The sequence below is a fragment of the Lepus europaeus genome, chromosome 9 (assembly GCF_033115175.1).
Source record: "Lepus europaeus isolate LE1 chromosome 9, mLepTim1.pri, whole genome shotgun sequence".
Taxonomy (NCBI): Eukaryota; Metazoa; Chordata; class Mammalia; order Lagomorpha; family Leporidae; genus Lepus; species Lepus europaeus.
In genome coordinates, this window is record NC_084835.1 from 3,069,136 (window position 1) to 3,096,505 (window position 27,370).

Sequence of the window (27,370 nt, forward strand, 5' to 3'; positions counted from 1 at the left end):
ATCAGTGCTTAACATGGAGTTGGTCCTCTGTATATAAAATCAAACTAAAAATGAACAACAATGAAGACAGGGATGGGAGAGGGAGAGGGAGGTGGGGTGGGAGTCGGGGTGGCAGGGTGGGTACGGGTGAAAGAACCACTATATTCCTAAAGTTGTACCTATGAAAAATGCATTCATTTAATAAAAACTTTAAAAAAATTTTTTTCAATTTAAAGAAATTTTATTTCACAGATTTATGATTAGTTTATAATATAACAGTGGTTCTACGTAAGAGTTTTGTTAGATTTTCTTAATTTTTCTAAAGATGTTTCTACTGTATTTCTTGGTCACATTCCAACTATACATAAGTACACTTATTACTTATACAATGTCCAGATTGTATTGGGGCCAGCATGGTGGCACACTAGGTTAATCCTCCGCCTGCGTCACCGGCATCCCGGTTCTAGTCCTGGTTGCTCCTCTTCCAGTCCAGCTCTCTGCTGTGGCCCGGGAGGGCAGTGGAGGATGGCCCAAGTCCTTGGGCCCTGCACCCACATGGGAGACCAGGAGGAAGCACCTGGCTCCTGGCTTCAGATCGGCACAGTGCTGGCGCGGCCATTTGGGGGGTGAACCAACGAAAGGAAGACCTTTCTCTCTGTATCTCTCTCTCTCTCACTGTCTGTAACTCTGCCTGTCAAATAAATAAATAAATAGTCTTTTAAAAAAATAATAGTTTCTACCATTAAACTGATTCCATCTGCAGTTTCTAATACACAATATTTTTTTCCAGAGCATTAAGAGTTTTGTATGTCTTATCCTCTCCTCAGCACTTAGAATGCTTTATAAAATAGGCCATAATGTCCTGTGGTCTCAAATAACAAACTCAGAACTTGCTAAAACAAACTCCATGGAATAACCTGCTAGCAATCTATATTTGGAGGAGTCACCGCTCCCTACTCTCACCCCCATTTCCACTACCTCTCTTTAAAACCTTCCTGAAATAACATCCTGATGTGGCCTTTAGATCACAGACTTTCTAATTTTTCTCTGAGTCCATATAAATCCGAGCTTAAATTTTACAGCAGATTTTAGGCATGCAGATAAGGGTGTCCTGATGTGACTCAGATTTACCTTTGTCACTGAACTGTTAGTGTAATGCCTGTTGGTTAAACAATCAAATTTTAATATTTGCAGTTATAACCTATGTCTGTTAAAATTTTAAAAAAAAAAAAAGTCCTTATTTTCAACAGAAAACCCTTGGACTTAGGTGGAAAAAAAGGTAGGGTTATCCTGCCACCTTGTGGACTACTAGAGGATTACTGCTTCTGGGCCAAAGCACTTTTAAGAATGAGAAGATGAGGAGCAAGGAACACTGGCTGCTCCTGCTTTCTCCAATCCTTACCCATTTCTCCAAACACAATAATGTTCCCCTCCTAGAGCATCACTAACTGCAAATGAAAATTATAATAAAACAGATAAATGAAACCACTTCTCTGCTTTAAGCCTTCAAGCCTCCTTATCTGGTTCCTCTTCTACTTTATATTATGTAGTCTATGTCACCCACCAGACTGCAGAGATTTTGAGGACATGTGAACAAATTCCTTCAGAGATGAGCTGAAGCCGGCTCGTACCTACCCTCAAAAGCAGTTTCATGTTCAGAAAGTTTTGCAAACCACTGTTCAACTGTTGGTAGCTTGAAACTGGCATGATAGCTGTATGTACACAATGGAAATCAGAAATCACTACATATCAAGACACTTAAAATGCTCAACTTGAACCTCTCCACACAACACTTTCTCTACATGTACTATGTAATGGAGAGAAGTGATCTTGTCTATTTCACAATATCGCTGTAACAATTAAATAACCCGAGGGGCGGCAAGATGGCAGGATAGGAAGGGAGTACATTGATAGTCCAGAAAGAGACAGTTTAATAAAAGTAGAGATACTGCAGGTTCAAGGAAGAGTAGGGAAAGAAACAGCAGAGGAAACTCTTCCAGAACTAGTGATTCACAGTGGACCTGCGTGGAGAGCGTGGGAGCCCAAGTTCAGGACACCAGGGGCAGACTCAACACACCAGCACTGCAACGCCAGGTGAGCCAAACCTCAATAGCCCGAGACACCGGCAGGCAAGCAGTAAGAGGAGACTAGAGGGAACGAGGCTTGAAACTCCGTGGGGAAAAGTCCACCAGGCTAACTAGAAGAGAGAGAGAGAGAGAGAGAGAGAGAGAGAGAGAGAGAGAGAAAGTGACCGATACGGACACGAGTTTCTCTCTCTGCTCACCTCTCAAAGGCGAGCAAGACAAAGAGCAGGCGCCATTTTGGACATACGTCATAAGCAGGGCGACCTCAGGTCTGCACCAGCCCTGAGCCTAACAGAAAAACCTGACTCTAGGGGGTGAAATAACAGGAGATTAGGATCTAACTTGGCAACTCAGTGGGAGACTGCAGGAGAATTGGAACCCACACTGAGGGCAGCAGAGATTCCATGTGTGGTCCTTGGGAAAGAGCTTCCAATCTCTGGCTCCTGTGGGTATATCATTCGCCTGCTAACTACCTCCAATTACATTCAGCTGTGTGGAATTACTTCCCTTTTGAATCAAAAAAAAAAATGAAAGAGAGATTTACCACGCCTAACCTGGGAGTGTCATCTTTGGCACACCCTCAACCCTGAGGAACGAAACAGAGCTCTCAGGCCACACTCATCTCAAGCCTCTAAGGCTCCACCGAAAGCAGACAGTCCACTTAATCTAGAGCCATAGTATAACAAGAAAAAACACCACAGTGAAGAAACCAAATATCTCCAACATGCCAAACAACAAACGCAAAAACCGAGGTAACAAGAACAAGGAAGACACTATGACACCACCAAATGAAAAAGACACCCCAATTCAAGATTATGAAGATGATGAGATAGAAGAAATGCAAGAAGCAGATCTCAAAATTTGGTAAGAACATTAAGAAGTTCTCAAAAACAAATTCTTGAACTACAGAAATCCTTAATGGACAAGATAGAAAATCTCTCTCGTGAAAATGAAATATTAAGGAGGAATCAAAATGAAATGAAACAACTAATAGAACAAGAAACTGTGAGAGTGACGAGAAATCATAATAAAATGAAGAATTCAATAGATCAAATGACAAACACATTAGAGAGCCTTAAAAACAGAATGGGCGTAGCAGAAGAGAGAATATCAGACTTAGAAGACAGAGAACAGGAAAGGAAACGGGCAAACCAAAGAAAAGAAGAGGAAATTAGAAACCTAAAAAATATTGTCGGGAATCTACAGGATACTATTAAAAAACCCAACATTCAGGTTCTAGGAGTTCCTGAAGGCATGGAGAGGGAGAAAGGATTAGAAGGCCTTTTTAGTGAGATACTAGCAGAAAATTTCCCAGGTTTGGAGAAGGACAGAGGCATCTTAATACAGGAAGCTTATAGAACCCCTAATAAACTTGACCAAAAGAGATCCTCACCACGACATGTTGTAATCAAACTCACCACAGTGAAACATAAAGAAAAGATTCTAAAATGTGCAAGAGAGAAACGTCAGATTACTCTCAGAGGATCTCCAATTAGACTCACAGCAGACTTCTCATCACAAACCCTACAAGCTAGAAGGGAATGGCGAGACATAGCCCAGGTACTAAGACAGAAAAACTGCCAGCCCAGAATATTATATCCTGCAAAGCTCTCATTTGTGAATGAAGGTGAAATAAAGACTTTTCATAGCAAACAGAAATTGAAAGAATTCATTGCCACTTGTCCAGCCCTGCAAAAGATGCTTAAAGATGTGTTACACACAAAAACACAGAAACATGGTCATCAATATGAAAGAAGGTAAAGGAAGGAAACCTCACAGCAAAAGATCACAGGAAGCTCAATTTCTCTTTGACATAGAATTAGAATCTGATGCTCTCTTAAAGCAATGTGTTAAAGTAATCTATTATGTTCTCTTGATGTCTGTTAAATTCTAATTGTTCAAAAACAGCTGAATTTTTATTAAGAGCTATAGGTTATTTAAATATGTGCTTATTTTCAAAGATTTGAATAATCACCTTGTAACAATGATCAAATTTGGTCTATATTATGTCATGATTTTAAGGAATCTTATTTCAACCAGATATTTTGGATTTTGAGCCTTCTTGGCATTCTTGACAGGCATTCAAAAAATCAAAGTTCCAAACAATCTGGACTCTAAAATTTCCAGTAAATCCTGGACTTTGTTTTTTCCAGTTTGGGCCCAACTGAAAAAATCGAAGGACCTATGTCTCTCATCTTATAGAGACACCAACTAATCAGGCTATTTGGATTATATTAGAAGTACTGTCAAGATGTGACGTGGTACTAAATTTTAAGTTTCTATAATGGAAAATGCTATTAATACAAATGTTTGAGAATTAAAAAGTCTAATGATCTTGTGTTACTAGACATGATAGTTATCTTAATGAGAAAGCCCCAGAGGCCTAAAGGGTTAAATACTTGTAAAATCCTACAGGTGCTTTCAAAAATACTGTGAAGTAAGCAAGTGCCACTTGTTGGTTGATGAGTTTATAATTTTAAACATGGCGACTTAAAGTCTTTTGTCATCCACAGTTATATATGATTTGCTGCTCATAAAACTAAAGCGTTGTTGGTTCTGTGTTTAGCTGTCCTCCTATAGGTTCCTATGGACTTTTTCCAGCCACTTCTATTGTATTCAGTACTTTGGGAAGGCTCTGTAAACAAATGAAGCCAATAATGTAGTAACAGTACCAACTGAGAGAAAGTATGGTTAACTGAGGTTACTAAAAACAAAAAGCAATTCAAATCAATTGGCAATTTACAAAAAGAGTTAAAGATTTTAAAAGCTATTATTAAAATTGCTATATTGGTCTATTATGTTATATGTGTGTACATATTGTATGTCCACATGGGAAAATTTTATTAAGAATTTCATTTTAATTGGCTTATAGATAAGATTGTCCATAAATTTAAGCTGCTAAAACTAATCAAAGATACATTTTAATTCGTTAGACCTGAATCTCTGTATCATATGTTTTATACTTGTTGGTATAAAGAAACTAAAAACATTTTATATGGTTGTGCTTAAGTTTACTGGTTAAACAAACTACACCATGTTAGATATTTAAGAGGTGTTTTCAAATACATGATTCTTAAAATTTACAGAAGGCATTGGACCTTCTGGTAAATGTTTTCTTAAGTTGTTATCTAATGGTTGAAACTGTTTGCTAAGTATTCATGTAATATTGCTATTGTCAGCAAGCGATCTAGGACTTGCTCCCTCATTTCTCTATTCTAAGCCCAACTTGTTCTTTCATTTCTCTCTTCTCCTCAAGGTAGGAAACTAATTCTATTATGAAGGAATCTGTAGGACGCACAATTTAATCTTTAGACCTTATAAAAGAGATGGCTAACATTCTTCTGTAATAGCATAGCCAAAATAAGAGCTTAAACAATAATCTCATAGCTAGATCTACTTCGCCATCAGCGAAGTAAACAGTAAGTAGAAAAAACCTCCCTTTCAGACCAAAGGGAAAGAAAGTTTTTAAGTGAGAATATAATTTTCCTCATGGGCATTGTCTACCTTAGAAAAACTACTACAGAACATGCCTGTAACTATAGACTTGTAGTTCAGGCCACCGAAGATTAGAGATGGGACACGGGCACTCCCTTGACTTGCATCCTCTGGTCTGCTTTAACAAAAACCAGGAGGAAAAGAAAGCTAGGCATCAGAAGCAATGGGTGGCAAGCCTATTAATGGCTGATCTGTACAGTGATCTGCCCTCAAGGAGACCCAACAGGCCAGTCTACTGCAGTGGCTTTCAATGTGGTAAGCCTGGGTGGGCTTCAGCAGAAGTCAACTTGTGAAGAGCCCTGGCAGCTCTGCCAAGAGTTGGATCACTGGAAATGGACCTGCCCTGGAGTCGAGGGATGCCCAGGTCAGAGCCACAGATCTTATTGGCTCTAAGCTGAAAAGCCCTTCACTCAGCCCAACTTCCAAAGTGACCACTACAGCTGAGGGTATGGTCAAGTAGGGTCAGCAACATTGCAGGCAGAACTGTAAATTTCTTGTTAGAGATGCCACCTGCCTTTATCTGGCCAGCTCTCCTCCCAGGCCAGCTAAGTAATGAAAGTCAACAGAGTGCCTTCCCCCAGGAGGTTCACACCTCCCTTAGGATGTACCCCATGTGAAGAGATAGATAGGTCTGGGCCTCTTCACTTACAAGGCCTAAAGCCCAACAGATTATTATAAAGCCCCTTCTGTCAGGTTCTATTTGCCTCTCAATCAGAAAACTTAATTGTAGCTTAGACAGCACCTTTCTCAGCTCCTCTAATAATGACTCTGTCCTTTGTTCTAGGCCCTGTCTAGTGCACTTGGGCCTCATTCTTTTGTAATCATAACCTCTACCTCCAATGGCTCTACTTCCAACTTGTGTGTACTGATGGTCCTCTTCCCCACTTAATGCTGTATAATTGTTCAGACCTGGTTAATGCCACTCTTAGGATCATTGGTTACTATCCTCATCCTCTCTTTTATGATCTTGTCTAAATATGATCAGAGTCGGTGAACTTGGTAGGCTTCCATAGCCTTGGTAACTCATGACGAGAGCCTAGGGTAGTTACTGGCGCCATAAACTAGAGTGTCAATTTGTTGGGTCAACAACAGGAGCCACTGTGCACTTGCTCCTCATGTGGGATCTATGTCCTTAATGTGCTGTACGTTTTGATTTAATGCTATAACTAGTACTCAAACAGTATGTTTCACTTTGTGTTTCTATGTGGGTGCAAACTATTGAAATCTTTACTTAATATATACTAAATTGATCTTCTGTATATAAAGAGAATTGAAAAATGAATCTTGATGTGAATGGAAGGGGAGAGAGAGTGGGAGAGGGGAGGGTTGCGGGTGGGAGGGAAGTTATGGGAGGGGGAAGCCACTGTAATCCATAAGCTGTACTTTGGAAATTTATATTCATTAAATAAAACTTAAAAAAAATTAAATAACCCATATACTTTGTCCAGTTTCTAGCAAATAGTTTATGCCCATCAAATATTACAGTAATCATTCACTACAGCCCTACTTTTTATTTTTTAAATATTTATTTTATCTGAAAGGCAGTGTTAAAGGGAGAGAAAGGACACACACAGATAGAGAGATCTTTCATCTACTGGTTTACTCCCCAAAAGGACACAACAGCTGGGGCTGGGCCAGGCTGAAGGCAAAAGCCAGGAGCATCACCCAGGTCTCCCATGTGGCTTCAGGGACCCAAGTTCTTCAGACCATTAGCAAGGAAGCTGGATCAGATAGTGGAGCATCCAGGACACAAACCAAACTGATTTGCATAAAGGATGCCAGCACTTCAGATGTTGGCTTTATCTGCTGAGCCACAGCACCGCCCCTCACTACAACCCTACTGCAGTGTCTTGTAAATAAATGGGTTCTTGGGGCTGGCGCTGTGGCACAGCAGGTTAAAGCCCTGGTCTGCAGTGTCAGCATCCCATAAGGGCGCCGGTTCGAATTCTGGCTGCTCCACTTCTGATCCAGCTCTCTGCTATGGCCTGGGAAACCAGAAGATGGTCCAAGTCCTTGGGCCCCTGCACCTGCATAGGAGACCCAGAAGAAGCTCCTGGCTTCCCTACCGTTGCAGCAATCTGGGGAGTGACCCAGCAGACAAAAGAACTTTCTTTCTCTCTCTGCCTCTGCCTCTCTGTAACTCTGCCTTTCAAATAAATAAACTAAACCTTTAAAATCTTTAAAAAAAGGAAGGAAGGAAGGAAGGAAGGAAGGAAGGAAGGAAGGAAGGAAGGAAGGAAGGGAAGGAAGGAGTGGGTCCTCAATAAATATCTAATTGTTAAATACAAATAAAGTCAAGAATTTCACAGGAACGTTTTGAGATATGTTAACACTGATGGTGGTTCCAGATTAACAGGCCAAATCATTATAGGTGATACACATACTTTAGTTATAAACAATTCAAATTTTGTCCTTTTCCCTCTCTCCTATCTCTTCTCTTCATTCAAATTTTGTCCTTTTCCTTCTCTCCTATCTCTTCTCTTCTCTTCTCTTCTCTTCTCTTCTTTCTCTCTCTCTGTCTCTCTCTCCTCTCTCTCAAGTTTCTCCCTCTCTTCCTCCTTCTCTTCCTCTCTCTCTCTCCCCCCACTTCCTCCCGCCCCAGTCTCCATTTCTTTCCCGTTCTGATTCATTCTAAAGTGTCTTCCTTTTCTCCTACCTGTTTTTACGACTCTATCTCAACCGTAAAATAAATAATTTAGACCTCACTGGAAAAGCTTTGCAGTGAATAATAGATAACCAAGCTTCATGTTTAGTGAATAAGCATTTTATATTTCTCCAAGGGAAGAAATGAAATAGCTTTTGACCACTTCTGTCTCTCAGCCCACACTCCTGTTTCACTGACCTTTGGCAGGAAATGCCTCTTCACATTGCAAAGTTGAAACCTGGACTGCTGTGCGATCCAGACACTAAGAGGAAAGCTGGAGACATCTTTGTCTCTTCAAGCTGACGTGGCCACATTTCTAGACGAGCAACCTCTCCCTGATCCTCAGGGTACAATCTCTGTATTAAACCACCTCTGCCAAAGGTTGCTCACTCTCCTCTTTGGGCTTCTCTCCTGTCTTTGCCTACCTCACCCCACACCTAAACTGATGATGTCTCCTTAGACACAAACTTCTTCCAATAAGTGAGGACGTTTAAAGGTCTGCCAGTAGCTTCATTTGCTTGGTAAAAAACAAAACCAAAAACCAAAACAGCTAATTAGATGCAAAAACAAGTTTGGAATATGATTTACTCCAGATGGTTTAGAATCAAATTCTAATTGTTCAAATGCAAATTTATTCATCTAAAATAAATTTCCCTACTTGTCTGTCATTAATTAGCATAAAGATTTTTTTTGAAATGCAGTAAAAAAAATTAAAATATTGGCTTTTCTCTAAGATAATCATTTGCACTCTACCGTACAAATACTGCCCACAATGACTTCTGCTTTCAAAACGCACAACTGTTGAAATAAATAGCACACTTAGGAGACAATGGTTAAACGCAAGGCATTTTGTTCAGTGGTAAATCTACGTCAACGTCACTGTACATGGAGATGATGCTGTGCCTGACAGCTAGGGGCTTCATCCAAGAAGCAGACATGAGGTGGGATGAATGAGAAGTAAAAATTCCACCTACCCCATAGGCAGGCATCTGTAAAATGAAGCAATCTATTGGATCTGATTCGCCTCCTGGTCTGTCCCAAATGACACTGTCAAACACAGCTGCCACCATCACGTTGTTTACACTTTGTACTTTCCCATTGTGCTCAAAAGCAAAACCTGGAGCAGATGGCTAGAATCTGTGCCAGAGCAAAGTTAAAACTGGCTGCATCACCCATACAGGTACTGCCACATTTCATTAAAGAAAAAGCCTCAGCAACAAATATCCACAAAATCTAGGGTCTGCAAAGTACAGTCTGACTTCCTATTTAATTGACCACCTGAAAACAAAATCCTTCTTCTGGGGAAAGCATTCCTCAATTCGCAAAAAATAAAAGAAGACTCACATGTTACGTCTTCAGGGGGAAGTGGGTTCCTGGATCACCAGCCTATAACTTCCAGACTCTGTAAAAGGTAAATCACATTCACTGTTCATCTAAACTGAGCCCATGGGTGGGTTCCAGAGCTGAAACTGCACTAAAGTGAACATGTTGCAAAACATCTCTTTAAAAAATGACACTGAAAATTAAAATTACAACAAAATAGCTAAGTGAAAAGTGAGACTTCCTAATCAAGGAGATTAAAGCCAGAACCAGCAGTAGAGGAGGGAATTCAGAGCTACAAGATGTACCCAATCATTCATTAACCATATAACGTAATTACATGTCACTGAAAGAGCTTAGGATTAGAGTGACACTGAAGAGTTCCTCCTACTATGGCAAAGAAAGTTCCATTTCCCATAAAAATAATCTCTGACCTTCCATTCTGAAACTGAAACTCCATTCCGAACTGCAGTTCAGAGAGTCGCCTATTTCGCCTCTCCGAAGTCACACGGACACGCAGTCACCTATTTTGTCTCCACTGACTTATAAGAAAGACCAAAAAAATATAAAGAGAACAGAACTAGAAAATCACTTCTGTGCCCGTCCATACAGTGGTGCTTTTCTCAGCATTTTCATTTCATAATGTTTTATGAATGACAATGTTTTCTCAGCACTGTCATTTCATAACCCATATTCATAACAGATTTATGTTATTCAGCATCCTCTCTCAGGTAACTCAAATTAGCAAAATAACAGCTGATAACAGTTCAATGTTAGAGGCAGAAACCTCAGTGCTCAGGCTTCAAGACTGGGAAGGTCAGCCGTGAGATGAAGCTCTCCTTTGAAGCAAGCTCATTAACCTGAATATATTCTCGAAACGCAAGGGGACAACCCCTAGGAAAAAGATCCCCCAAGTTACTAATGCCCTTCTTCACATAAAACACAGTGCTTTCAAAGGGGAGGAGACTTGCATGTATTTTTTAATTTCAAGATTTATAATCCTTTACTTTCTCCACAGCAGCCAGAAGGCAGCTGCTTTTTTTTTTTTTTTTTTTTTTTTTTTTTTTTTTGACAGGCAGAGTGGACAGTGAGAGAGAGAGAGACAGAGAGAAAGGTCTTCCCCTTTGCCGTTGGTTCACCCTCCAATGGCCGCCATGGCCGGCACACTGCGGCCGGCGCACCGCGCTGATCCGAAGGCAAGAGCCAGGTGCTTCTCCTGGTCTCCCATGGGGTGCAGGGCCCAAGCACTTGGGCCATCCTCCACTGCACTCCCGGGCCATAGCAGAGAGCTGGCCTGGAAGAGGAGCAACTGGGACAGAATCCGGCGCCCCGACCAGGACTAGAACCCGGTGTGCCAGCGCCGCAAGGCGGAGGATTAGCCTGTTGAGCCATGGCGCCGGCCAAAAGGCAGCTTCTGAAAGTGGCTAGGCCTAGTGAATGGTGAGTCACCTTCTCTTCATACAAGCAGTTTCACACCTGGGCCCAAATCCCACTCTACCATTCACACTTAGGCCACTGAAGGCAATAATATTGCTGACCATGGAGTTGTTGTGAGATTTAAATTAAAAATATACACAGCATTTCTTTTTTTCAAATTCAGTTCCCATACATAATGGCCATATTTCACAGCTTCACTAGTCACATGTGGCTGAACAGCATTTTTATCATCAGCATTTTTTTGGACAGCATTGGAGAATGAGGTAAGAGCTCAACAATAATTGTTAATCTAATATCTGGCATTTTTCCTCCTTCTCCTCCTCACCAGTTCCTCTAAGTCCTCAGGCTTAACCTAGGCACATCCTTTTCAGGAAGGAAAGTGACAGGATAAAACCTATCTGTGTCTGTCACGTTCTTCACTCCCATGAATACTGCAATTCTGAAAGAACATTCCACAAGGAAGTTCTAAAGACAGGGGCCTTAGGCATGTGCAGACACTGAAGAGAGTCCTTCTGGACTGAGTGTGGAGACAAAAACAGTGAGGAGACAGAAACATAGTCCTCCTCAGTTCACACAAGACTCATCTCCCTATGGCAATGGCACTAACATATCCAGACCTATGGGATAATGAAAAGGGGAAGGGAGGGTTTTTCCTCTGAGGAATTCTTTTCACACCAACTTTTTCCTGATTGAAATATCTAAAATAAGCAGAAATCATCATTCTTCCAGAGTAACCACGTTAGTTTAGGACTCCTGAGTAGAATTCCTCACCCTTGATTTTTTGTTTGTTTCTTTCGTTTCCTTCCTTTCTTCTAAATACCAGAGGTGGGATTGGGAAGGTACCAGTGAAAAGGTTGCTAGGGCCCTGAAAGCTGCAGGATACTAAATTACGAGAAGCTGAAAATTAATATGATCCCTAAAAAGGATTCCAGTCTCAGAAGATAAATAGGAGTAGCATGCAATTGTCTTACAGGACTTATAGACCTGGCTTAACTGTTTGGGGTAGGTGTCTGCCTAACAGGATGTGTATGACACTCAGCTTCCAAGAATACACATCTTTGCTTTCACAGCTAAAGTAGAAGAGGAAGCCATGTCCCTCATTACAGGTGAGGAGGAGGAATTAGACTTTACAAGTCAGTAGTGTTTTTCCAAGTTGTATACAAAGCTTGCAGCCTAGAACATGAAGTGAAAATCAGAATGCATGAATGAAACTCCAGACTGTGCTTCTCAAGATCAAGTAGCAAAAAGAGAAGTCTGTTCTAGTTACCTTGGTAATAGTGTTTGAATATGTCTGGTAATAGACTTGTTCATACCTTTCTCATGAGTGAAATTAACTCCTTCCTTGTGACATTTCAGGTTAAGTGAGTTATGAACCATGAAGCAATGGAACAGACTAGAGAGCCCTGTTACAAATCCATGTATCTTCATACAGCCAAGTGATTCTGCAAGGACAGCCTCTTCAAGTAAAGTGCTAAGAAAATTGCTTATCCACATGCAGAAGATTGAAACCAGAACTTACCACACCCCATCCTCCCTCTCACCTCATGACAAAATCTACCGAATATGTTTCAAAGATATAAACATGAAGAACTGAAACTACAGAACTATTAGAAGAAAAAACATGGGAACTATTTCAAGACACTGATATAAGCAATGACATTTTGGGTAATAGCCCAAAAGCACAGACAGCAAAAGCAAAACTAGACAAATAGCATTATAGCAAGCTAAGAACCTTCTGCACAACAAAGAAGCAATCAACAGACCGAAGAGACAACTGGGAGAAAATATTTGCAAGCTATTTGTCCAAAAAGGGACTAATATCCAGCATATTTAAGGAATTAAAAAACTCATTAACAACAACAAAATGCAGTTAATAAACAGGCAAAGGATCTGAACTGACATTTCTTAAAAGAAGAAATTCAAATGGCCAACAAATACATTAAAAATGTGCAGTATCGCTATTAGAGAAATGCAATAGAAAGCTATAATGAGGTACCATCTCATTCCAGTTAGAAATAGCTATTATCAAATAAACAAAAAAAAAATACAGTAGCAAATATATGGACAAAGAGGAGCCCTAATATGCTGTTGATGGGAATGTAAATTAATACAGCCACCACGGACAATGGTACAAAGGTGACTCAGACAATTAAAAATAAGCTGGACATTTGGTGCAATGGTTAAACCAGTTTCAGACACCAATATCTCATACCAGAATGCCTGAATCTGAGTCTCAACTACACTCCTGATTCCAGCTTCCTGCTAACACATACAGTGAGAGGCAGAAGATGAAGGCTCCTGGAGCTGGGTCCCGGGGCCGGCACTGTGGCACAGAGGGTTAAAGCCGCGGCCTGCAGCACAGGCATCCCATTTGGGCACAGGTTCGGGTCCCAGCTGCTCCACTTCCAATCCAGCTCTCTGCTATGGCCTGGGAAAGTAGCAGAAGACGGCCCAAGTCCTTATGCCCCTGTACCTGCGTGGGAGGCCCAGAAGAAGCTCCTGGCTCCTGGCTTCGGACAGGCTCAACTGTAGCCATTGCAGCCATTCGGGGAGTGAACCAGCGAGTGGAAGACTTCTCTTTCTCTCTCCCTCTGCTTCTGCCTCTCTGTAACTCTGCCTTTCAAATAAATAAATAAAATCTGTACATATGAAATACATGAAATTTGTTCCCCTCATATAAGTGAAAAATTAAAAACATTTTTAATAAATAGTTTAAATGTTTTCAAAAGCATAGATCAAGATGCCACAGTGTTTTTTATTCTGCTGAAAACATATTCAATACAAGTCTAAATACAAAACAACCTATTATCTTTCAGAGAACATAAATAACACAGGCTCATAATTTTTTATATACAACCATCAAATTCCCTTAATCACTTACCATATTTCATCTTACTGCAAAGCAATCCATATGTCATGAACTCTGACATAAAATTTGGGCAAACAAAAAGATCTCTTTTCTAATTTACTTTGCATTTTTGCTGTTTTTAAATAAGACTAGGCACAATGTGAATTCAGAGTATCATTTATCTTTATTATTAACCTTCCACTAGATAGAAATTTTATGGGTTTTTTACTACTTTTTGATGCCATAAGTTTCTATTAATATTATTTGGGAGAGGCCATCTTTAGTGAAGGCATATCAGAAAGGTAAAGTGGTAAAAAGAAAAAAACAATAATTTACCGACTTCTAAAATGAACAAAAATTCATAGACATCACCTAATTTTTGTAGAGAGGAAAGATATAATAATGTAGCCTTTGTTTTCCAATGTTAATCATGGTAATTATATCACAAAGTGCACAAGGCATTTGCTGCTCAAATTCTCAGACCAAGGTAACAGAAACCTCTTTGACTTTGCCTAAAACCAAAGAAAGAATTTATTATAATACAAGTATGTCATATCAATCAAAAACCAAATATGGAACAAAAACAGACAGCTGTCACTAACTAAAAAGTTTTTTCTCCCGGTCATTTACCTCCCTTACTTTTCCTTGGAAGGCTGACTTTGCTTTGCCTCTCCATCCACATACCAAATAAAGGTCATTCTCAGCTCCCAAAGTACAAACACAGTATTTGCTCTTAATTGATTCCAGCTCCTCATCAAGGGAGTACAATCAGCCTAGCTTGAATAAGCGATGCACCTAGACACCAAAAGCTGGACAAGAGCCATTTAACTGTGTGACATAAAAATGATTTGCAGGGAGTCTGCCCCAAAGTGATGAGTTGGGTGGAAGCTGATATGTTCTCACGAGGGAAATAAGCACTGAACTGGGCAAAAATATTCTCAAATATCAACTGCTTGTTCTCTTCAACGTGATTTCATTTACACAAGCTTATTTAATGACAGGATCCAGCGCCTATCCTTTATCTACTTAATACTTGGCAGTGATAGTTCTTACTGGGAAGCTAAGATGTTCCAAAACTTTTCTATTCATGCTGTCATCTAGCCTAACAAATATGTAACTTCTGCTCACTCTAGAAGTCCCATCAACGGCTGTAACGTGCATCCAAAAAGATGAGGCTCAGACAATGCCAGTGAGATGCTGATGAAAGAATGGCTCTGAATACAAATCCATGAAGAACTTCATAAAAATCCTGACACAGAAGAGTGAGCTAAACACCTCCATCAAAGGCCATTTTTAACTTTAAAAAAAGGTCATATCTCATTGTGGTGGAATGAGAAGGCCATGCCAAGGTGGCCACTGGCAAGCAAGCATCAGTTACTCAGGAATGGCTTTGAAACCCACCTGGCAACAGAGCCTGCCTGGCAACAGGCTGTGATTGGATGGCTTTGGAAACTGCCTGGCAACAGGCTGTGATTGGATGGATTTGAAACTGCCTGACAACAGGCTGTGATTGGTTGGGGCATAGACTGCCCCTTGACCAGACTGGCTGGTCTTGGCTATATAAGATGTTGTACCAATAAACGAGTGTGCGGGCTGCTCACCTCAAGCCTGCTTTCACCTGACTCCTGGGGTCTGTGTGGTGACTCCGCACCTCTTGCCCCCACCACGCTGCTCCTCTCAGAAACGAATCCACTGCAACATTGTTGAGAAATCAAGGGCAACATCTCAAAATTCAGCCAAAGATAACTGAACCTATGGAATGTTGGAGTCCTACGTTGAATTCTTTTCTTTTCCTTAATGTTTCTCTTTATTACTGCTTTTATTATGGCAGTGAAAAAGTAAAAAAAAAAAAAAAAAAAAAAAAAACAACCTTGAATGCTCAATGGAATAGTCAGGTCTAACATCTATTTACAGCAGTAATCAGGGCAATTCATTAATGTTCATGGATACTCCTGGTCAGAGAAGAGCGGGAGTCTACAGAAAGTAAGATGGGTTTTTAGACCTGGGAAAGATGAAATATGGACTGCTTGGCATTCTGAAGATTGGTTGTATCAGCCGGCAAACATCCCCTTATTATCTTAATCTTATACTCTGTGGATCCTTTGCCAACGAGATAAAAACAAATTAAACTGAATTTCCGATATGAACTGAGTATCTTATTTTGGAGGCACCCTCACCGACAGCTTCAGAAAAATAAAATAAAATGGATTGTTTGAAACGGTTTTACACTAGACAGATATTACTACCAACAGCAAGTCAAAAATAGAAACAGCACAATATCTACAGGAGTGTGGTTCCCCTCACAGCTCCCATAATGCTTTCTGATAAAATTCTCGGAGTTTACTTTCTCTGTGTGTAACTGTTTACTGACTTGCACGCTCTCAGAGCAGCATGTCTTCATCATGTGTACATTCCCAACGTTGGTAAACACAGTTATGCATGTAATTAGTGTTCAAAAGCTTCCTGAAGTGAAAGAACTCCCACTTCTTTTAATCTGAAGGAACTTTCATTATTTGAAGATGTACAAGATTCTCTTATTATTCATACTTCCTGAAAAACGATATTTATCTCTAGCCAATGTTAAGTTGCTCTTTTTTATACATACCTTTTTCTTTCTTTGCTCATGCTATCTCTTCTGCCTGGAATGTTGTTTCCTAATCTTCCCAAATCCTATCCCTCATTCCAGGTCAATACCAAATAGCCTCTTCCCTATGAAACTTTCCCTAATCTCCCCATCTAGAAGTAATCTTTCCCACTTTTTAAGTTCCATAGCACTTTACCTAATGCATCCTATCTCTCTTAATTACACTACAAGTAGCAAATTTTATTGCATAAGACACTCTGTCTCCTTTTGAGGAAGACCAAGTACATAACTGTATACTGTAGGTGTATGTCTGATAAAATATTTACGAGGCAACCACCTTAAAATCCCTGATTCTTCTAATTCAGGGTGCTCTTAAAGCATATTAATGGGGATCTCTTCTTGCATTTGAGCCACCCTCTGGGAGGACAAAGATGAGGTCCCAGGTTGTTCTGTGCTGCTGTGTGGACAGCTACAAGCACTATTTCCAAAGAAGAGGGACAGCTAATGCCTCTGCTAGTAGACCTGGCTCCTGTCCCACACCTTTCTGAGCGAGCCCAATGCCATGCGTCGTCCTGTGAATGTGAACACAGAGGAATCTAAACAGTCCTGTGCTGCGTGTCTGCCGTGTCTTATGATGCCGAGTCAGTGAATCAGTACATGGAAAGTGATTTAACAGCGTCTCAGGAGCCAGCTTTCTGGTGCAGCAGATTAAGGCGCTGCTTGCAATGCTGACATCCCATATTGGAGCACTGGTTGGAGTCCAAGCTATTCTACTTCCAATCTAGCTCCCTGCCAATGCACCCAGAAAAGCCACCTGGACCTTTTCCCAAATGTCCCTGGCTCCTATCCATATATCTATATATACCTACATATAGATATATCTATAGATATAGATACAGATACATCAATATATTAATATATATAGATATAGATATATAGATAAATCACCCTGCCTTTCAAATACTTAAATACTTTAAAAATAAAAACAGAACCTGACAGAAAAAAATAACAAAAACTAAGTAATGGTTAGCTATTGTTGCCCATGGCTAGGAAGCAGTAGAGTAGGAATGAATTTATCCATGTCTGATTCTAACCACTGCACTTTGGTTCTTTTTCTGTATATGCAATCACCTTCTCTTCCCCTAAAAAACTGATTTCAAACTCATTTTAGTATCAGACACATATTTCTGTGCAAAATTGGGTATATTACCTGCTGATGGACACCCATTTATAAGTCTGATCTTAGAGCACATACCCAAAACTCTTAATGCGAAGAATAACCGTATTCATAATATTCTGAGATGATGAACTAAGTGCAAAGAGTTTTTGCCCTCTAGGAAAACAAAATGAAATACTCCAGAAATACTCAGAGAGGTTGGGGGATGCGAAGGCACACACACAAAAGTTCTGCCATTCGAAGTAGATGTGAGGAAAGTGTAAAAGATTAGGAGAGGAGGGACGCACCGTACTCAGAGTTTCACTGCCTTTCAGCTATGTCCCACTTTAAAGATTCCAAAACTGGACCTCTAACTGAACAGGACATAGAACTCTAACCAACAGACCACTCACAAACTCTTGGCCCTATATCAAAAGACTGGCAGATACATGTAACAAAATCATTTAAGTTAAAAACAAAATGTTTCTACCATCTATACCTATATCTATAGAGACAGATAGATACATATATACATATAAGTTTATTACTTCAATAAAGGACTTCGTGGCAATATTAAAGAGGCTATGACAAACAGTTTACCAAGTGGGAGAACCCAAGGATAAAGAGTGACCAGTGCCATAAGAACAGTCAGGAAAATGACAGGCAAGCGGACATTTGAGCCTAAGGTGTACGCACTGGAGACAGTATGATGCAAACGAAGACACAAAGGCCTGAGTATCATGGCTGCTTAATCAAGTGTCACTGCCACAAAGGATTCAAAACAGAGTAGCAGCAACAGAGACCAGAGAAATAAATGAGGTAGACTCTGAGAGAAAACATGGGGCACCCACAGGGTGTTAAGCAGCAGAATCTAACACTGCATGTCCATCTTCACGAGCTCGCTGAGGGCAGGGATCTGGCCCAGCAGTTAAGATCCAGCAAGCCACAGTACCTGCATTTCACGCGTGGCTTCAGTACCTGACTCCAGCTTCTCGCCAAAGCAGACCCTGAGGGGCAGCTGCCACCTGCGTGGGAGACCTGGGTTGCAGTCAGCTCCTGGCTTCAGCCTGGCTCAGCCCTGGCCACTGCAGCTATCTGGGGAGTGAACCACAAAATCGGAGGTCTGTATTTGTCTATTTGTCTCTGTGCTCTCTGCCTCTCTAATCGAAAAAAAATTGTAGAGCAGCAACAAGGGTGATTTGGGGGGTATGGAGAATGACAGACTTGAAAAAAACGTCAACACTCCAAGTTAAGCAATGAGAGCCTAGGACCAAGTAAGAGAAAATGAAAAACACCATGAACACAAAATCAACCAGACTTGGCCAGAGTCCTTAGCTTGAGGATCCAAGGAGGAAAAAAAAAAATACAGGGAAACTTTGGCATGCTGTTCTGGTAGCTCTGCAGATTACCAACAGATTATTCTCCGCGTGTGTTTTTAAGAAGGAAAAGTCAGATCTGCACAAGAATAAGTGAATTCACGTCAGTTCACGTGAACGTGAAGACCCTCTAGAACGACGGGCTGGACCCGCATCGCCCGAGCAGGGAGGCAGCGTCGGGCGCGGGGTCGGAGGGCCTAAGGGCCACCGCGCACGTTTTCCACTGAAGCGCAGGCCCCCGGGTGGCAGCCACGTCCTCCAGTCAGGCAGGGGCCCGCAGGCCGCTGGCCACGCGCACTCCCGGGCGGCCGGGGCGAGACGAGACGGCCGCGCTGCCTTCCCGCCCTGCCTCAGCCCAGCCAGCTCGGCTCGGTCCGCCGGCGGCCGCCAGGGGCGTCAGAGGACCCGGTACCGGCCCGTACCTGGCCCGGCTCGGTGACGCTCGGCGGCGCACCAGGCTCGCGCAGGGGCGCTCTAGCAACACGGAGGCGCGAGGCTGAGGGGACGCCCGCGCCCGGCTCTCCTGAGGAGACGCCCACGCTCCCAGGAGGCCGCGCGCCCGCGGCTGCGGCTCCCAGCGTCCTCTGCGGCCCCAGGCCGGCCGAGCGCAGCGCCGACCTGACGGGCGATGTTCGGGGAAGCGGCGGAGGCGGCAGCGTTGGAGGACGACCGTGCGGCCCCAGCTGAGCCGCTGGATGTTGCGCGGGGCCTGGAGAACCTGCCGGTGAGCGCGTGGCCCCCGGAGGCGAGGCCGCCGCCCTTCAAGGTAGGGAACAGGCGGGGCTGGGCGGCCGACGGGGCTGCGCGGGTCTCCCTCAGGGGGCGGGGCCAGGCAGCCGACGGGGCTGCGCGCGACCCTAGGGGGAGGGCGGGGCGGCCGACGGGGCGGGGCGCGACCCCCCAAGGGGCGGGGCTGGGCGGCCGACGGGGCGGGGCGCGACCCCCCCAAGGGGCGGGGCTAGGCGGCCGACGGGGCTGCAGGAGTCCCCCTCAGGGGGCGGGGCTGGGCGGCCGACGGGGCGGGGCGCGACCCCAGGGGGCGGGGCGGCCGACGGGGCGGCGCGCGACCCCAGGTGGGGGGCGGCGGACAGGGCTGCTCGCGAACCCCGGGGAAGAGCCTGGCGGCGGAGAGGGGCGGGCTCGCGGCTCCCTATGGACTCAGTTCCGCAGCTCACGGATGCAGGGCTCTGGTCTCTGGACGTTACTGCGCCGCGGGTCTTAGGGCCCCTGTCCGCAGCCCCCCGCACCCGGCAGGTCATTTCCCGCCCCGGCCCAGGCTTCGTGCCTTTCCCTGGGCCGCAGACGAGGGGCAGGCTGAGCCCGGCCCCGCGGGACTGAGCTCCTGGCTGGGACCTGGATTCCGCCCGCCTCCCTGGCGGGGCTCAGCAGACGTGCCCTGCAGTCCGCGGGCGAGCTGGGCAGGGAGGAAACCAGCCAGGCGCTCAGTGCTGGCCGCCTGCCCTTCTGAGGGCCAGGGCCAGCCAGGTGAGACAGCAGGCCTGGGAGCACTGGCCAGGCACTGCAGGACTTGGACGTCGGACGGGGTCTTTTCCCGCGGCTGCCTTGGGCACTGCCTGGCCAGGACCCTGCTAGCACCCCGTGACCCCTGAAGGCTTAGTGCCAGCCGCATGGTTGAAGGCCTCCACCTCCCGCAGTAGTAGGGTGCCTGGGTTCCACGCTCGGCTTCCTGCTGGTGCGGACCCCAGGAAACTCAAGGAACCGGTCCCTTCTGCCCCAGCCGGTGTAGTGGGTGGAGTTTCTCCCTCCTCCCAAATAAGCGTGTTATTTAACCTGCACATAGGTTCTTCACTCAGCAAGTGGTTGGATGCCTCTGTCATCAGGGACTGCGTTAGCTGCCAGTGCTGTGACCCGTTCTTAAGGAAATGTAGCGAACTGTTACTGAGAGCTGAACCTGTGCAGGGCGGTGGTTAGCTCTGCCTGCACAGCCTGCCTGCAGATTGTTACGGGCCACTTCAGGACTGGTTTTCTGCGTCTGTGCTTGTAGATGAACTGTAGCCTTTGGTGTGTGAGTTCTGTAAGTTGGTTTCAAAACTAGAGTCATATTTTTCTTTGCCATATCCAAGAACGGTTATGAAACTATTTGTTTAATATATCTTCCTTAACTCACTCATTTTAAATATGAAATTATCTTAGATTAATTTATATAGCTGTCTTCTCTAGAATAATCTTATTAATGTTTATAAAATCATGGGGTTTGATGTACATTAAAATAAATGCCTGCCTAGGAACAAAAATGGGGGCCAGGAGCCGAGGAAGCCTTGTGTTTGTCCCTTAGAAATAAATGAAGTCAGGGGCTGGCACTGTGGCACCGTGGGTTAAAGCCCCGGCCTATGGCGCCAGCATCCAATATGGGCTTGAGTCTCGGCTGCTCCACTTCCAGTCCAGCTCCTTGCTGATGTGCCTAGGAAACCAGTGGAAGACGGCCCAAGTCCTCAGGCCTCTGCAACCACGTTGGAGACCCAGAAGAAGCTCCTGGCTTCAGACCAGCTCAGCTTCGGTCATTGTGGCCATTTGGGGAGTGAACCAGTAGTTGGAAAAAAAAAAAAAAATATATATATATATATATATATATATATATAACTCTCTTTCACATAATAAATATTTTTAAAAAGGAATGAAATCAGGGGAATAAAACTCCGTCCCACAGTTATGCGCAGCTCTGGACACAGCTGGAGTTACAGAAAGAAGGCAGGACCCCTTCCTCTGGAGCTTCCGATAAAACACGCCCAAAGCACTGGTGAGAAGCCTAACAGTGCCTTTGCGAGCACAAAGCCGGTCTTACAAAAGGTCAGAACACTTTGCTTGCTCCAAACCGTGCTTTCACAAACGCATGCACACGCAGGAATCAAGGCATGAGACACACAAGGTAAAAATACCTTCAAGTCTGGTTTGCTTTGAGGTACTGTGTAGAAAAGAACATTAATATGTTCAGATTAGAAACACAGCATAACCTCATCAGTGGTAATTCATTTTCTTGAGCTAAGAGTTGGACCTACCCATTTTTCATGTCTCTAAAAGCAGCTTCAAACATTATTTTTAAGACTTTGGGTCTTGAGAATTACCTGGCTTTCATTCTCCTCATAGTTGCTTGGGCCAGAAACTAATTTATGAAGCGAGAGGCCAAGGACAAAGATTGTTGTCGCTAGGGTTTCAACACAACCAAAAAAGGAATGAAGATTTCACAACACTTGGTTAAAATTCAGAATTGAAGTCCAGGTTTTCAGCCTAGAATGCTGTCTCCTGCCTCCGTTTGGGCCTCCTGTATAGCCATGGCTCGCTGAAATTTTTCTTGTGAAAACCTGAGTTCTCCACTCAGAGTATCATTTTACCCTGATCACATTGCATTTATGCCCAGCTCCTACCTCAAGAAGAAAAGGTACAGCTTAGGTTGTGACAGTGCAAGAAATGAAGTCTCATTCTCTGTGCCCCTCCCCCTTCCTACTGTGCTGGCCATTGTTTCTGAATCCCAGCATGTGCACAGAGCAGGCAGTGAGGCGGCATTTGGGGACTGTCAGCTCTTGGTTTTCACCCACCTGTGAGGGCTAAGAAATGGAGGACAGGAAAAGAATCGTGTGGCTTCCTGGACAGTTTTGGTTTGAGTATGGGCCCACCTGGCAACTTAACTCCAGAACCTGATTTCTTCAGCACCCTGCTAGTCTGCCTGCTTAATTCTCCTGAACGCCAGAGTAAGCTTTTGAAGTGGATTCTTGCGAGATTTTTTTCTTCACAGCAATGTTCAGGGATGAAAGGGTCAGGGAGGGGTGGAATGGTAAGGAAATGTTTAGAGATTAATTTGGCAAATGTGTGATACCATAAGTACAACATGTGAACACAGCATCTGAAAGAAGAGAAGCTAACTTTTTCCAAGGATCCTTATGTGGCAGTGAGTGCAGCATCAGGTCTTTTTTTTTTTTCTTTTTTTAAGATTTTATTTGAAAGGCAGAGTTACAAGAAGGCGGAAGGGGAGAGAGAGAGAGGTCTTCCGTCTGCTGGTTCACTCCCCAGATGGCCACATGGCTGGAGCTGGGCCAATCCAAAGCCAGGAGCCAACGGCTTCTTCTGGGTCTCCCACGCAGGTGCCAGAGCCCAAGGACTTGGACCACCTTCTGCTGCTTTCCCGGGCCATAGCAGAGAGCTGGATTGGAAGTGGAATAGCTGGGACTGTTCCATATTGGATGCCGGCACTGCAGGCAGCGGCTCTACCCACTACACCACAGCATTTATGGAAAACACAAATGATGAAAATACTATGCGTGGATTTCAAAGTAAAATTCTTTTAATTCCATTTCCCATGAACCTCTGGAAGTCCCTCACCTATGAACAGTGTGACCTCCCATGCTGACTCAGGACATCTGTGTTTCTTGCAGTACACTCCTGATCACGTGGAGGGACCCGGAGCAGACACTGATCCCGCTCAGGCTGTCTTTCCTGGATGCACGTGTACCACGGCTCCCTGCCTCCCCGGCACCTGTTCCTGCCTTCGCTGGCAGGAGAACTACGATGATCATTTGCGCCTTAGAGAAACAGGAGCCGAAGCAGACTACGCCACGCCCGTTTTTGAATGCAACATCCTGTGCCAGTGCAGTGACCGCTGCAGAAACAGGGTGGTCCAGCGGGGCCTGCAGTTCCACCTCCAGGTGTTCCAGACGGACCTGAAAGGCTGGGGGCTTCGCACCTTGGAGTTCATACCAAAGGGCAGGTTTGTCTGTGAATATGCCGGGGAGATTTTAGGATCCTCTGAAGCACAGAGGAGAATTCACTTACAAACGATCCATGACTCCAATTACATTCTAGCTGTCAGGGAGCACGTGGCCCAGGGAAAGGTCCTGGCCACGTTTGTGGACCCTACCCACACGGGCAATGTTGGGCGGTTCCTTAACCATTCCTGTGCCCCAAACCTGCTGATGGTTCCTGTCCGAATTGACTCAATGGTCCCCAGGTTGGCACTGTTTGCAGCCAAAGACATTTTACCAGGAGAAGAACTCTGTTACGACTACTCAGGGAGGTTTCTTAATCATTCAGATGGTGAAGACAAAGACAGGCTGGATAATGGGAAACTGAGAAAGCCTTGCTACTGTGGGGCCAAATCGTGTACCGCGTTCCTGCCTTACGACAGCTCGCTGTACTGCCCTGGATAGGAAAGAGATTCCGGCCCGCTGGCCGCCCTGTCCTTTGTCAACAAGAAGGAAGCACACATGGGGCTCCGCCTTGTCTGTGTTCCCCTGGTACAGGCGCCCTCCGTGCAGGGGAGCCGGTGGCCAGCCAGCTTTGCTGCCCAAGTGTAACTAGGCGTGCGGCAGAGAGCACAGATAGCGCCATCAGCATCCTTTCTCCCCTCCTGTAACAGCATTCCCCGTTTTGCCTGGGTACATGGAATACTCACTTCCTAGGTAGATGTGGCTCAGTGACTCTGCTGGAGCTAACAGGATATCAGTAAAAACTGGCATGTCCTTCAGTGGAGCTACCCCTTCTCCTCTTCTGTGAGCCTGAATGCATGCTGAGGGCCAAGGCTACAGCAGTCCTGGAGCACCCCAAGATCACCCTGGCAAGGGGCTGAGAATAGCAGATGAACAAGATGGAAAGGGAACTGCATCTCTGGCACCACAGAACATCCTGTGAGTGTGGCCTGACACCCCTGGACTTCTACAGATTTGTTTGTTTATTTGAGAGGCAGAGTCAGAGAGGTCTTCCATCCACTGGTTCACTCCCCAAATGGCCATGATGGCTGCAGTTGGGCCAATCCAAAGCCAAGAGCCAGCAGCCTCTTCCAGGTCTCCCACGTGGGCGCAGGGGCCCAAGCACTTGGGCCATCTTCTACTGCTTTCCCAGGCCAAGACAGAGTGGGATCGGAAGTGAGGCAGCTGGGATTCGAACAAGTGCCCATATGGGATGCCAGCACTACAGACGGCAGCTTTACCCATTACTCCACAGCACCAGTGCCCTCACCCCTGGACTTAGATGAATAGTTTCTCCCTTAAGTCAATACTCTTGAGAGTTTGTTAGCACTCACATTAATGTTAATCATTATCCAAGAGAACCTGAAGGTACATACCTAAACCCTACCTTCTATTAAGTTATGATACTTTTTTCCTAACAATTTATTTACTTTTTTGAAAGAAGGAGTGACATGGAAGGAGGCACAAAGAAAAACATGTTCCATCCATTGGCTCTGTCCCCAAATGGCTACAAGTACCACTGCTGGGTCAGGCCAAAGCCAGGAGCCACGAGCTACATCTGGGACTCCCACATGAGTAGCAGGGACTCAAGCCCTTGGGCCATCCTCTGCTGCTTTCCCAGATGCGTTAGCAGGGAGCTGGATCAGAAGTGGAGCAGCTGGGTGGCAAACCAGTGTGCCACTGTGGAATTCCGGCATCCCATGCAGCAGTGTCACCTCCGTACCACACAGCCCACCCCAGCCTTCTGATCGGCTTTTTTCAGCAATAAAAGTGCTACTCTGATTTCTGCATCTTATTTCTCTAAGCATGGATCGAGGGGGAAAAAACTACGATTAATTATCACCTGCATGAAGTCTAATAATATCACCAATTCATGTTAATTTATTGTCATCTGCTTGGAAGGCAGAGACTATGCAAAGAGACAGACAAGGAGAGAGATTTTCCATCCCCTGGTTCACCCTGAAATGTGTGCAACAGCCATGGTTAAACCATGCCAAAGCCATGAGCCCAGAACCCCAGCCAGGTCTCCCACATGGGTGACAGGGCCCCTGGCAGTTGGGCAATCATCTGCTGCCCTCCACAATGTATGAGCAGGGAGCTGGACACACGTTAGCTGGGACTGGGACCAGCCCTCCAATGGATGTGGGCATCCCACACAGTGGCTTAACCCACTGCACCACACACCTGCGTCGGCTGTTTGTTCTCATCCACTCAGCAGCACTATGTTTGCCTGGCTGCCCAAAGCACAGGTCATCGATAATTTTCCTCCTCCCCACAGCTAGTCAGTCACTGACCAAGTCCCATAAAGACATGTCCTGCACAGCCCCTGTATACGCTTCCCTCCTGCTTCCACTACCTCTCCCCTGCAGCAGCCTGGCCGCCCTCCCATCTGTGCCCTGCCATGCATTCTCCACCTCCCAACCCTTCCAAGACTTCTCAGCACTCCCAGGAAGGTGCCCAAGCTTCTGCATGGGCCAGACGTCCCTGTGGAAGAAGCTTAAAGCAGCAGGATGCTCAAGTCTGCCTTCAGGAAGAGGGAGGTGGGGAGAGGTGAGGGAGACAGAAAATAGGAACGCGTGGTTTCACTTTACATTGTCCTTACCTTGTTTCTCCATGGAACATCTGGATTCTCCATCCTGATGTTACTTTGGGGTATTTCTGGGGTTTCTTACACTCTTGTTTATATGGCTACTAGGTAGAAAAAAAAAGGGGGGGGGGAGGAGCCAGCAATATAATCTATTTCCTGTCTCATTTTCCTTCCTCCCACCTCCATTGGCCACCAGCCAGCGACCCATCACGGATCAGCCTGCTGTCCCCTTGTCACTCATTTTCCTGCAGTCACACTCTCAGAGCTGAACTAGGAAAACACAGGTGACTTCTTGTACCACACAGCCAGCCCCGTTCAGTCCTATTCCATGGCCCCTACTTTCTAAGGGCAGCCACTCACAAAGCCACGGCGCTCTCCCCACCTGGCCCAACCCCTTGGCCACTTGAGTCCTCTCTCCCTGTCTTCTGCTCCATCAAAGCCTTAGTGTATGGCAGGCAGTCACGAAAAGGAGTCCCACTGGGGTTCCCATCTGGGACGCCAGGGAGCCCTCCACCAGCGCTTCCACCTGCCCTCACGTTCCAGGAAGTGGTCAGTCTTGGGGTTTTCATGGTCGTGTTTGCTGGCCAGTCTAGATTTTTTTCTTTCCTCCCCAGTAACCAACTCACCTGCCCTCTCTCCCCCAAGCGTGGACACATCCTGCAGCTGTTCAAGGCAAGAAGTCAGGGACAGCTCAGGCCAAGCCTTGACCTTCAGGAGCCGTAGACCTCTCCTGTCCTAACTTGCTGGGCAGTAAACGTCCCAAACTTCAGATGAATGCGAAACAAACTGGTCTCAGTGGCTGAATTGTTGACTCTTTCAGCCTAATGAAAATATTTTAAAATAAACCAAAATTTATTGTCACAACCCTTTCAAAAATAAGAGGCCCCTTGCTACAGGGACGCTCAGCACAGTCGCCTGAACCCTCAGCATCCACCACTCGAGCGCTCCCAGATTTTCCCTCCCATCGGAATCACCAGGGCTTAGTCCGACATACACTGCTTGGCCCCGATCCCACAGTGGTTGTTTTTTAATTTTATTTATTTGGGAGACAGAGAGCTCCCATCTCTGATCCCCAAGCAATCACAGTGGTCGGGGCTGGGCCGAGCCAGAGCTGGGAGTCAGGAGCTCAGGCCACGCCTCCCACACGGCTGGCAGGAATCCAA

At 44.9% G+C, this 27,370-nt stretch overlaps 1 protein-coding gene and 2 long non-coding RNA genes across 5 annotated transcripts in view; 1 reads left to right on the forward strand and 2 right to left on the reverse strand.

Moving 5' to 3' along the window:
- LOC133766719 (uncharacterized) overlaps positions 1–19,434 on the reverse strand; it is a 434,792-nt gene extending 415,358 nt beyond the window's left edge. For both annotated transcript variants that reach the window (XR_009866737.1, XR_009866738.1), the window contains exons 1-2: positions 19,346–19,434; positions 18,500–18,642 (exon numbers count right to left, since the gene is read on the reverse strand). This is a non-coding gene — a long non-coding RNA (uncharacterized LOC133766719). The remainder of the gene's footprint in view (positions 1–18,499; positions 18,643–19,345) is intronic.
- Positions 19,435–19,516: 82 nt separating this feature from the next.
- LOC133766721 (histone-lysine N-methyltransferase SETMAR) lies at positions 19,517–26,847 on the forward strand. Of its 2 annotated transcripts, XM_062200350.1 has the most exons (3): positions 19,517–19,689; positions 23,021–23,209; positions 23,312–26,847. In XM_062200350.1, the coding sequence occupies exons 1-3, from the start codon at positions 19,552–19,554 to the stop codon at positions 24,080–24,082; spliced, it is 1,098 nt and encodes a 365-aa protein (XP_062056334.1). In that variant the 5' UTR covers positions 19,517–19,551; the 3' UTR covers positions 24,083–26,847. The 2 variants fall into 2 exon arrangements, with proteins under 2 accessions (XP_062056334.1, XP_062056335.1); XM_062200351.1 differs by lacking the exon at positions 23,021–23,209.
- LOC133766722 (uncharacterized) lies at positions 22,889–26,921 on the reverse strand. The gene is made up of 3 exons (XR_009866739.1): positions 26,834–26,921; positions 26,223–26,308; positions 22,889–23,079 (listed from the first exon to the last, which is right to left on the reverse strand). It is a non-coding gene; the product is annotated as an uncharacterized LOC133766722 (long non-coding RNA).
- Between the last annotated feature and the right edge of the window lie 449 nt (positions 26,922–27,370).